The sequence below is a fragment of the Bos taurus genome, chromosome 10, assembly GCF_002263795.3.
Source record: "Bos taurus isolate L1 Dominette 01449 registration number 42190680 breed Hereford chromosome 10, ARS-UCD2.0, whole genome shotgun sequence".
NCBI lineage: Eukaryota > Metazoa > Chordata > Mammalia > Artiodactyla > Bovidae > Bos > Bos taurus.
This window is the reverse complement of record NC_037337.1, coordinates 59130896-59143994: the sequence shown is the minus strand read 5'-3', so window position 1 is coordinate 59143994 and position 13099 is coordinate 59130896. Positions and strand designations below refer to the sequence as shown.

At 41.5% G+C, this 13099-nt stretch overlaps 1 protein-coding gene and 1 non-coding gene across 3 annotated transcripts in view; both read right to left on the bottom strand.

The window, feature by feature from the left end:
* Positions 1–13099, bottom strand: part of CYP19A1 (cytochrome P450 family 19 subfamily A member 1) — a 54382-nt gene that overhangs the window by 12627 nt on the left and 28656 nt on the right. For both annotated transcript variants that reach the window (NM_174305.1, XM_059890221.1), the window contains 2 exon segments: positions 1237–1413; positions 4587–4741. In NM_174305.1, the coding sequence (NP_776730.1) occupies positions 1237–1413; positions 4587–4741 (332 nt within the window).
* TRNAR-ACG (transfer RNA arginine (anticodon ACG)) lies at positions 9852–9923 on the bottom strand. Its single transcript has one exon. It is a non-coding gene; the product is annotated as a tRNA-Arg (tRNA).

Sequence of the window (13099 nt, the reverse complement as noted above, 5' to 3'; positions counted from 1 at the left end):
TGTGGTCAATCAGGGAGCAGGTGTGATAGCTCAGTTGGTGTGGGCAAGAGTGAAATCATGCCTTGTTCTTATTCCTGTGATGTTCTTCCCTCAGATCTGTAGGGGGTTCAGGGCTAAACTTCATCTGGGGCTTTGTTCAGATGTCCATTCCACATCAGAGGATCAGAGACCTTCCTGATCACCCCTTCTCTCCACTATAGTTTTGGCTTGTCTCCAATTGCCCCCCTTCACTTTCTAGCCCTTTGCCCTACTTTTTTTTTCAAGGCACTTATTATTGCCTAAAATATTACTAGACAGTAACTTGTTTACTCTTCATATGGCCACTGGGATGTACACTCTTTGAAGGCAAGGACTTTATCTAGTTCATTGCTGTAACCCCAGAACCTAAACCTGCCATAAAATAGGCAATTGATAAATATTAGTTGAATGAATGTATGAATCAGTGAACACTGTTAGAAATCAAATCGGGAGAAATTTCTTTAAGCTGACAACAGCAGAATGGAATGAGTCCACGTGATTAATGTTTGGGGTTTTTTTGTTGGTGGTAGAGTTAAATGGATGTGTTTAATGTTTGTTTCTATAATATAATGAGGAAAGCATCTTCTTGAGTGAGAAATCTTGCCAGGATTGTTATAAATGCTAAATCACAAGCTTTATGTGAAGCAATTTTTTATACTACTTGGCACATTGTAGATACTAAATTTATGGTAGTTATCATCATCATTTTAAGCAGCATCAGCTCAAAGTTTTCATACTTAGTGGCTTTGAGGGAGAGGTGTAAGGGTATATTTATGTGTGTGTGTTTGTATATATACATAGAAAGTTAAATAGATTGAATGTGGCTATGGGTTTGTATGTATGTGTGTATGTATGCATATATATCATATACAAAAGAAGGTTGGTAATGGTTGAATACATAGGTTTGGTGGTAGGATGTATTTATGACCAAATGAAATGATCACATCTATTAAGTTTCAGCTGTGGGTGGAATTATCCTATTTCCTAGAGCAATGAGAAGAGATACAAAAGAAATAGAAGATGGCTCTTGCTATGAATATTTAAGAGTTTATAAATAAAGGATGCAGACATACTAGGAAAACACTTTAGGAATACTTGGAAAGATTTAAATAAGAACAGTGTACAAAAAAGTGTATCTTTCCATGAGTTCATTATCCTTCTCATGCCCTGTTTAGTAAAAGGCTGAATGTCAAGTCATGAGAATGAAAATTTCAGTACCATCCAAGGGGATCCCCAGGAAGAGCATGTTAGAGGTGTCCAGCATGATGCGCCGCATGAGGGTCAACACGTCCACATAGCCCAAGTCATTGCAGACCTCCTCCAGCCTGTCCAGATGCTTGGTGATGGAATCAGCACAGATGGTCACCATGCGCACCAGGCCAGGGCCGGACAAAGCTGAAGGGGACAACATCAGAGTGAGCTACCTCCAACTCCAGGGCACACAGCAATCAGGCAATTTTGGCTTTTTATGTTCGGAGCTTAACTGACCACAGATTTTTATTCAATAACTGGGTGGAAATTTTCATATTCTTCTTTATGCTTTCTCTGTATTCTCTTAATTTTCTACAGCAGGTCATCACATTTATGGTTAAAAATGAAAAAAATAAATATTTTAAAAACAGGCTATTCAAAATTATACTTTTCTTCATATGATAACAAATCATTTGTGAGATTGCAATTGAACTATGTAATACTTGTGGTTATAAATCACAAATCTGTGATTTTCCATGTTTATTATATACCCTTCTAAAGAAGATTTGGATTTGGTAATAGGATATTTTATGTTTCATTGGATGGCAGAATATTGCTACAGAACTATTTAAATTGGATCTTACTGTTTTGATCTAAGGTGCTTACTGTTTAGTATAGGTTGGGCTCCCCTAGTGGTTCAGATGGTAAAGTGTCTGTCAGCAATGCAGGAGACCTGGGTTTGATCCCTGGGTTGGGAAGATCCCCTGGAGAAGGAAATGGCAGCCCACTCCAGTATTCTTGCCTGGAAAATCCCATGGACCGTGGAGCCTGGTAGGCTACCGTCCATGGGGTCGCAGCTAATTTTCTAAATTACCAAATGTTTTTGTTGTTGTTTAGTCGCTAGGTATGTCTGACTCCTTGCAACACCATGGACTATTGCCAACCAGGCTCCTCTGTCCCAGGCAAGAATACTGGAGTGGGTTGCCATTTCCTTCTCCAGGGGATCTTCCTGACTGAGGGGTCGAACCTGCATCTCCTGCTTGGCAGGTGGGTTCTTTACCACTGAGTCAGTTGGGAAGCCCTTACCAAATATAACTCTCTTAATCTTAGTTTCTCTTCAAACTGCAATCATTTATTGTACTCAATCAATGTCATAACAACAAAACAAATCCTTGTTTGAGCAGTCTTTCTCACAGAACTGTGCACTCTTTCAGGGCAATGATAACCTATTAGCTTTGTACTTCAAGTCCATTGTACATGGTAGGTCTCCAAATGTATTTGTCAAATAGAGGAATGAATGAAACCTGGTAGAGTTAACTAGCTCTATTCTCTCCCTTTGCTTTGTCCCTGACTGTCTTAGCAGCTAGTGGGTCATGATGGTAGATGGTCTAACTTGAGAGTTTAACTCTTAAAATTATTTCTCTCCTTGTTTTAAGTTTCTTTGAGTTTTCTTTAGGAGTAATTGCTTTTTTATGTCTTTTGTTATTCAGATTTTCTGTCAAATTCATAGTGCTCAAACAAAGCAAATCAGCTGTGCTGCAGAGCCCCTGAAGACACACTTTACAAATAAGAAAGAGACCTGTAAGTGGTTCTAGACTCTAAGCATTTCCACCCATGTATAAAAAGGAAGCTTGGGTTGGCAGCATAATTTCTAACTTAAGGAAGGAGTTGGAGATATGGAAGGTGGGGATGCTGTTTTCTGGGTGACTGTCACATCCACAAGTGGGACAGCTAATTCCTTCATGAATCAATCCTTTGCGTGAAAGGATTGGCCTTGAATATCAGTTCCAGGCTGATGTCTGATTTTCCTTCAAGTTCAAGAGTTTGAAGCCACATTTCAAATGTATAAACAGAATGTAATATCACTGATAGGGCCATGGGCCAAAGAATGTGGGCAGCCTCTAGAAGCTGGAAAGGGCAAAGAAACATTTTCTCCATAGATCCTCCAGAAAGGAATAGTTTTCCCAGTATCTTGACTGGAGAAGGAAATGGCAACCCACTCCAGTATTCTTGCCTGGAGAATCCTATGGATGGAGGAGCCTGGTAGGCTACAGTCCATGGGGTCATTAAGAGTCAGACATGACTGAGCGACTTCATTTTCACTTTTCACTTTCATGCATTGCAGAAGGAAATGGCAACCCACTCCAGTATTCTTGCCTGGAGAATCCTATGGACGGAGGAGCCTGGTAGGCTACAGTCCATGGGGTCATTAAGAGTCGGATGTGACTGAGCGACTTCATTTTCACTTTTCACTTTCATGCATTGCAGAAGGAAATGGCAACCCACTCCAGTATTCTTGCCTGGAGAATCCTAGGGACAGAGGAGCCTGGTGGGCTGCCATCTATGGGGTCGCACAGAGTCGGATACAACTGAAGCGACTTAGCAGCAGCAGCAGCAGTATCTTGATTATTGCCCTGTGAGACCCACATCAGACTTTTGACCCATAAAACTATAAGACTTCAATTCCAGTGGCAGATGGTAAAGAGGGAAAACACTAGATAAAGATGTTTGGAATCTAGCTTTTGCTATTCCATAATCTGGCTATGTTGCCTTGGGGAAAAGTCACAAGCTCTCTAGAAATGTATTTACTTAAGTAAAAAACTCAGAGCCTGGAAGAAATGACATATATAGCCACTCACAGTTTTAAAATTCTCTGTTATTTGCAAATTGTTTTCTGTTAAAACATGTGGGATGTCAACCAATGGTTCAGCAAACATGTTGGCTATGCTAAATATGGCTGGTGGTGGTTTAGTCACTAAGTCGTGTCCGACTCTTGCGGCCCATGGACTGTAGCCCACCAAGCTCCTCTCCTCTGTCCATAGGATTTTCCAGGCAAGAATACTGGAGTGGGTTGCCATTTCCTCCTCCAGAGGATCTTCCCAACCCAGGGATCGAACCCAGGTCTCCTGCATTGCAGGCAGATTCTTTACCGACTGAGCTATGAGGGAAGCCCGAAATATGGCTGACACACTAAATTCTTAATTGAAGTGACATTAAGTGTATAGAGAGCCAATTCTTTTTTAAATCCATGAGATGGATGTAGAAACAGGAAGAACCAGATCAAAGTGGTTAAATATGTAGGCTCTGGGGTTGTCTTCTGTGCTAACATTTACTAATGATGGAAATTGGGCCAGATAGTTAACCTCTTTATGCCTCAGTTTTCTCATTTGCAAAATGTAGGTGGTATTATTATTTACCACCTGGGGTTGCTGTGGAATTAAGAATTAAGTGTTTAAAATAGTGCCTACTATATAATACATGAGTAATAAATGTTAGCTGTAACCATTTTAAAACTATGAAGCAGAAGAAGTTAAAAATGATTTCAAAACAGACATGTTCATAGACAAAGCAGCAGAATGTACCCGGCACCTGAATACCTTTTGTAAAGAAAGGTCGAACAGCTTTCCAGAGTGCTGGATTATTGTTAAATATGATGCCTTTCTCGTGCATGCCGATGAACTGCAACCCAAGTTTACTGCCAAATCGGGATATGTAGTGACTGTGCTTCATTACATGGAACATACTTGAGGACCTGCAGCAAAAGCAAAACTTGGTATTGAATTTTAAGGGTCAAGAACTCAAAATGGTGAGTTTGACTACCTGTTGGCTCTTGTAGCAAATGCATTTGATCTAGACAAAAATGCATAATTTCTAGTGTTAGATTAAATAAGTATTTGTGTTAGCACAAGAACCTCCTCCTCCAGTTAAAACATTTCTACCTACTAGCTCTCTGTTTGGGCATCACTAAAGATCAACAAACAACACACACAACACACACAGAGTTATTTGTTATTTGCCCTTCTTCTCTAACACCAAGTCTCTAAAATATTACCCATTAATGTGGTCAAAGCTGCAAGGCTGTAAGAAACTGCACCCTCCATATCACCATGTTTCCAAGAGCCTCCAGCCCTGAAGCAGCCAGTGGTGCCCTTCTCTCCCCTCCCCGAGAGGTGAATCTCAGGATTGGGAGATGCTGGAATATTTGAAGTCTCATCACTTTAGTCTGGAAGCAGCAGTTCTGCCTTGTACCACCTATTCCCCAGAGTCTCTAATCAGGCCTGGTCCCTCCAGGGGTATCATTCTGGAACTGAAGGATATACCTGGGTACCTCTGCCTTGAGCTTGACTGACTTGGGTGGACCTGGAAGGCTCTCTGTGGTGGTGACAGCAATTCTTTTGGGGCTCTGCATCCATCATGAATCACCAGGGTCTAGAGGGTCACAGAGTTCTCCCAAGATGTAGGATATGTTGAGCCATTAGATAGCCCTTGATGTGGCATCCCTGGGACTTTGCCAATACCCCAGGCTTCCTTCAACTTCCCAGTTCTTCTTCCACTACTCTGCCCTCTACCCTCGCTCCTGGACCAGTTCTTACAGCCTAGGCTCAGCCTTCGGAACAAGTAGGTAGGAAGGAGGCAGCCCCCCTCCCCACAGATCTCCTCCAGGGCTTGCTTCCTACCTCCAATACCAATAGAATTAGGGCATGACAAGACACTGAGTATTATAGAATTTTTAAAAATTCTAGCTGAACGCATCATGGGGCCTCCACATGTGAAGAGAATATTATCTTAGGACAGCAGTACAGAATTCTTCTGCAGAGAGGCTCACTTTGGTGAGAAGCTCTTTTATGAAGGCTGCTTATAAGTTAGGCTATGGCATTGGAAGTATAAATCAATCATTTAAATAATTTAATAATTGAAAGGATAGGGTTTTCTGTGTAATATCATGTTATCTCCAAAAGTGACAGTTTTACTTCTTTTCCAATTTGAATTTCTTTTATTTCCTTTTCTTCTCTGATTGCTGTGGCTAGGATTTCCAAAACTATAGCAAATGAAAATGGCAAGTGTGGGCATCCTTGTCTTTTTCTTGATCTTAGAGAAAAAGCTTTCAGCTTTTCACCATTGAGTATGTTTGCTGTGGGTTTTTTATACATGGCTTTTATTATGTTGACATAGATTCCCTCTATGCCCACTTTCTGGTGAGTTTTTATTACAAATGGCTGTTAATTTTTATCAAAACCTTTTTCTGCGTCTCTTGAGATGATCACATGGTTTTTACTCTTCAGTGTGTTAATGTGGTATACCACACCAATTGATTTGTGGATATTGCAAAAATACACAAACAATGAAAGATCAGAAAGAGAAATTAAGGAAACACTACCATTTACAATAACATCAATGAAAATATGATACCTAGGAATAAACTTACTTAAGGAGGCAAAAGACCTGTACTCTGAAAACTAAAGACACTGGTGAACTAAATTGAAGACCACACAGATGGAAAGATATACCCATGTACTTGGATTGGAAGATTGAATATTGTTAAAATGATTATACTACCCAAGGCAATCTACAGATTCAGTGTAATCCCTATCAAATTACCAATGACATTTTTCACAGAACTAGAAACTAAAAATTTTTTAATTTGGAAACACAAAATACCTTGAGTAATTAAAGCAATCTAGAGAAATAAAAATGGAGCTGGAGGAAGCAGGCTTCCTGACTTCAGAGTATACTACAAAGCTGCTGCTGCTAAGTCACTTCAGTCATGTCTGACTCTGTGTGACCCCATAGACGGCAGCCCACCAGGCTCCCCCGAACCTGGGATTCTCCAGGCAAGAACACTGGAGTGGGTTGCCATGTCCTTCTCCAATGCATGATAGTGAAAAGTGAAAGGGAAGTCGCTTAGTCGTGTCCGACTCTTAGCGACCCCATGGACTGCAGCCTACCAGGCTCCTCCGTCCATGGGATTTTCCAGGGAAGAGTACTGGAGTGGGGTGCCATCGCCTTCTACGTACTACAAAGCTACAGTAGTCAAAATAGTGTGATACTGGAATAAAAGTCATATGGATCAATGGAACAGGAGAGAAAGCCCAGAAATAAACCCATACACCTATGGTCAATTAGCTTATGACAAAGGAAGCAAGAATATACAGTGGAGAAAAGACAGTCTCTTCAATTAAAGTGGTGCTGTATACCTGATACTAACAAAACATTGTAAATCAACTATACTTCAATAAAAAATTTTAGGAGGACAAGATGGCAGAGGAGTAGGTGCACGTGGAGTACATCTCTCTTCACGGATACATCAGGAATACACCTTCAGACACAGAAATGCAGGCAGAACACCAGCTGAGAGCAGACAAGAGTACCTGACCAGCATAAAATAATGTATGCTGCTAAGTCACTTCAGTCGTGTCCGACTCTGTGAGACCACAAAGACAGCAGCCCACCAGGCTCCCTCATCCCTGGGATTCTCCAGGCAAGAACACTGGAGTGGGTTGCCATTTCCTTCTCCAATGCATGAAAGTGAAAAGTGAAAGTGAAGTCGCTCAGTCGTGTCTGACCCTCAGCGACCCCACGGACTGCAGCCTTCCAGGCTCCTCCGTCCATGGGATTTTCCAGGCAAGAGTAATGGAGTGGGGCGCCATTGGCTTCTAGAACCATGCAAAACTCGCATCCTCAGCTGAACAATAGAGAGGCTGGCCCATCAAACACCTGATGTACTGAACTACAGAGTAGGATCCTACCCAGGGTGCCCCTTTAAGTGCTTGACATGCTGATCTACAGAGTAGGAGCCCAGCCATGTCTATGTGTCTGACGTGCGGAACAACAGAGGAGGACCCCAGGCAAGGGAGCCCTCTAAGTGCCTGAATGGGCAGAACTATGGAGAAAGACTGGCCAAAGAGGCCTTCCAATTGCCAGTTACAAGAGGCTCAAAAAAAGACTCTGATAGGGCAAGAACTCCTGGAGTGGAGGCAGTCTGTGTCCCTGCACATTTGGCGCTGCCAGGGTTCCTGCAAGCCAAGCAGCTGCGCCACCTTCACACTCAACCCTTACTGGGGCAAAGCTGCCACAGGCAACAAAAGTCTTGTGTCTAAGCATGCAGGGTTGCTTCGGTCATGTCCAGCTCTTTGCGACCCTGTGGACTGTGGCCTGCCAGACTTCTCTTTCAGGGGGTTTCTACAGGCAAGAATACTGGAGCGTATTGGCCAATACTGGTTGCCATACCCTTCTAGAACTCTATATTTCCTTCTGTCCTAGCTGCCAACTCTCCTGAGCACCTGGTGCCGCCGGAACCCCTGCAATCCAAACAGCTGCTCCACCTCCACACCTGGCCCTCACAGGGACAGACTCAAGTCCTCCAGTGCAGCCTCCAGAGCAAACCCCAATGAATGACTCACATGCAGAGGTGGATATAAAACCACAGTTGAAACCCAGGGGCAGTGTAGCTAAGGAAGAAGACCCAAAACCTTCCCACCAGCTGTACAAGCTGCAGATTAAATCCACATGATCAACTAGGCAGACTCTGTGTCTGTGAAATATATAAAAGGTCATTGAGAGCTCCCACAAAAGAAAACGCACTAGTTCTGATAGCTGTGGACATTGGAGGAAAGAACACACAGGAATAGGACCAGATTAGAATCTGAGCTGCCCCACAGCAGGTCCAGAGATCAGCACAGTGTTGGAGGGCATCCTAGGGAGGTGAGGCGGACTGTGACTCCCAGCGAGGGAAAGGACTCTGACAGCAGTGACTCAAGAAAAACATTTATTATTCTTATGTTTTGATTTGTTCTGTAGATTCTTTGGATTTTTTTTTAATTTTCTTTTTTTTTTTTCCCCTTCCTACCCCCCTCTGTTGTAGTTGTTGATTTTATTGACACTATGAAATCTAATTACGCTTTTGAGCTTTTTTTTCTCAGTCACATTTTTTATTGTTGTTATAAACCTCTGCCTCTCCATTGGGTTTTTGCAGTTCTATGGAGTTTGCCTTTTTTTTTTCTTCTTCCTTTTTTTCCCTCCTTTTATTAATTTTAATTTTTAAACCTATTATTATTTTTTCTACATTATCCCTTTATTTGCTTTTCCTACTGTTCTTTTCCCCTTGCAGTTAATCTTTAATGTATATAAATCTTCTTTATCTACCTCTATTTAACTTTGCATACCTATTCTTTCTTTCTTTTCTTTCTTTCCTTTCCTCTCAATGTATTTGTTAGTTTTGTTTCCATTGTTTTATTCCCCACTTGGCACTGTGCTTTAGTTTTGTTTTCCAACTTGTGCTTTAGTTAGTTTTGTTCTTAACTGGTAGATATAAGTATTTCCTTTGTTCACCAGATCAATCTACTGTACTTTGTTTTTGTTGGACTGTTTTGATTTTGCTTATGGGTGTGTATGTATATGTGTATATTCCATTATCGTAATTATTATTTGCCTGATTTTGTAACTGTCATTTGTCTGGGGTTCATCTTTGGTTTCTCGTTTTGGGGTATTTATTTTAATTTCACTTAATGCCATAACAAACCACTTGTGGAGTCTTCGTTCCTGACCAGAGATCAAGCCCTAAGCCTTTGGAGTGGGAGCACTGACTTCCAAGACCCTAGACTAAAGAGAACTAACCCTAGGGAGTATCAAATAGTGAGAACTCACACAAAGGACACCGCTGGAATACGAGACCTGGCATCACCCAGCCCCCAGTAGCACCCTGTGCAGTACACCTCATCTACATACATGTACGTACATGAAGTCGCTCAGTTGTGTCCGACTCTTTGCAACCCCATGGACTGTAGCCTACCAGGCTCCTCTGTCCATGGGATTTTCCAGGCAATAGTACTGGAGTGGATTGCCATTTCCTTCTCCAAAGGATCTTCCCAACCCAGGGATCAAACCTGGGTCTCCTGCATCGTAGACAGACGCTTTACCATCTGAGCCACCAGGGAAGTACACCTCATCTAAACAACAAACAAAGCAAAAATACAAACCCAGTCATCAGCAGACAGGATTACCACCTCACTCAGCCTTGCCCATCAGAGGGAAAAAAAAAATCTCAGCATAAATCTCACCCTATACAAAGCTTACACAAATCACTGGACCAACCTTAGGTCTCATGTACCACCTTCCACCTCCCTGTGCTAGCACAGCTGTTCCAAGCTTGTTACCCAGACCCCTCTGTAGGGCAGGACAACAGGCTCTTCAGATTACAGGGTTTATGTCACACAGTATTTTTATGTGGACCACATGGCCAAGTGTAAATACATCTTAGTGACACATAAGCATAGCAGAGTGACTTTCCTCCTTATATGTTTCTGAAACTTCAAAAAATTTCCACTTGAGTATCTTCAAATTGACAGCCTTTTTTTCACAGAGATAATCAGAAAAAAAGAAGCAGAGTTTGGAAATTAAAAAGAGGGACAGAGTGGTGAGCAGAGAAGTAGAGGTTTTTTGCAGTGCAGCTGCTGGAGACATGAAGAAAGTCAGTGCAGGGTGAACCAGTATTAGTCTGTGCTTCAGCAGTATTTACAAGACAGAAGCCAGAATGTGTATAAAAGATGCCCACTTTGTGTGCTCTGGTGAGGAGCTGCCAGAGGCAGAGCTAAAATGATATAACCCTTAAATTCGGGGCTCAAGAGCCAATCTGCTCAAGTCTGCTAGGGAAGTTAAAATAGACCTTCTAGAGCTTTCCCACTATTCCATGTGTCCAAGGCCAGAGTGGAATTCAGAAGAGACACAGATCATGACATCAGAAAGGGATCAAACATTTGAGCAGAGGAATAAAGGAAAATATGCACATTATAACAGGAAAGTAAATATATTTTTAAACAAAAATTTTTTTTTGATGTGGACCATTATTAAAGTCTTTATTGAATTTGTTACAATATTGTATCTGTTTTATGTCATGATTCTTTTGGCTGCAAGGCGTGTGGGATCTTAGCTCCCCTGTCAGGGATGGAACCCACACCACAGGCATTGGAAGGTGAAGTCTTAACCACTGGACTGCCAGTAAAATCCCTAGGATATATTTATAAACATCTTTTTGACATTGCAAAAGAGGGAGCATCTGGAATTTTTCTGGTGTGCAGGGGATAGAAGTTGGAAAGAATCACACAGTGCTCAATTGTGCAAATTCTAGACGCATAACTTATTTCTGATGTTAGCTTTACTTTAGATGTTATTTTCTCCCTTATTTTGGTGCTTAATATTGTACAGATTTTCATGTATTCACTACTACTTTGGCTCATCCTTCCTTCTATACTAAAATTCTGTTTCTCAACTGCAAATTCTCCTACTATGGCTGTTTTCTGAACAGACAACACTCAAAGATTGGGAGTGGCTACTATACCCTATGCATTTATTCTTCCAGTGAGCTAGGGTGGTCCTCTCGCTCCAAGTTGCAATTGGCTCCTGAAAGGATGACTTATCTCTAATGAGGTTGTTCAGTGAATGCCTGTGAGAACACATTGCCATAGAAGACCCTGGGCCAAAGGAGCTCAGCTCCAACTGAGTAGATTAGGTGGTGGGCTAAGTACTAGCCAAACCCACACATCTGTGATGGATTTCAAGATCCCATTTAAACTTTAAAAGAAAGCCCCTGAAATAATGGCAGTGCTATGAAATGAAAACAAAATTATCATATGAATGAATTTACTTGATATATATTTTAGGAACAAAATCTTATTTTCAAACCAAAATACTCTCTAAGTCACATATATTCTTGATTTAATCCCAGATAATATTAATCAAATTATCCTAAGTTTTGGGTAAGTTTTTCTCTTCTTAGCAACTATAAAAGCAAAAAACCAAATATCCAGATGCTTCTATTTGTGTTTCAGGGAATTAGTTTAACCAACTAGCCAAATTTTGTCCTGTGTGGAAATGTCATGGTATAAAAGGACTGAAACTCTTATTAATTAAAAGATTTTAGGCCTCTAGCTTTCTCATCTTCCCCCACCTCATTCTATAATTAAAGCAGAAAGCAAGCAATTTATTTCCTCATTATTCACAAACTAGTATACACATTTTAATTAGGAAACAGGCAGAACAGTATTTTTCTACTCTGACTCCTAGAGCTTTGGCATATTTCATAAAAGATATTGGTCTTTCCATATGTTTTGAGGAACTACCTCATCAATTTAAAAAAAGAGAATAAGAAATCCCAAATCAATCCAACTAAATGCTGGTTAATAAAGAGCTACCATTTAAAGGCAATGTGTTCTTTAAGGGGCACCAATATCTTACTTATCCTGAGACAGAGGCTCTGACTTGGCAAAGAATGCTTCCCAGGTAGTGTTAGTGGTAAATAACCCACCTGTCAATGCAGGAGATACAAGCGATCCCTGGGTTGGGAAGATCCCCTCAGGGAGAGCATGGCAACCCACTCCAGTATCCTTGCTTAGAGAATCCCATGGACCAAGGAACATGGCGGGCTACAGTCCATAGGGTCACAAAGAGTCAGACATGACTGAGCAGCTTAGCACGCACATGCAGGCAAGACAGAGGTGATACACACAGCAAGGAAAGTGTGACTAAAGACAAGCAGTTTAAAACAAAATCACTTATCAAAAGTAGGCTGGTCTTATCTAACCAGAGTAAATCAGGAGAGCGAAGAAGGGAAGGTTGGTGAGGCGCTAAGGACCTCAGCCCAGAGCTCTCCTGACATTTAGGAGGACAGAGGAGACCTCCTTCCCATAATTGTACCGGCTGTAACACTAGGTAAGGGGGATGTTACATGGATTGACTGACTGAGAGAGTGAGGGCCTCTCACCACTGAGAAGAGACCAGAGTCCCCAAGCTCAGAAAGGATACTGGGTAGTTTAAGATGCCTGGTCCCTGGAGTTGTTATTCTTCTCAAAACATGACCGAAGTCAAAAGCTATCTCCAAAGAAGGCAAATGTTTTGTCTCTTCAGAATGAAAAGTAGTCAGGAAGTCAGTTTAGGTGGTAAAAAAGAAATTTAGGTGGTTAAAAAAAAAAAAAAAGACCTCCCTTCTGAGTTTAAAGAACTCACAGACCCATGGTGAGGTTCAAGACTGATGAGTACTAGAAATATGGGGAGATAATCAATGGAACAACTGGTACCAAACATTCAAAAACACTTGCTTCCTGTACACCTGTTCTGT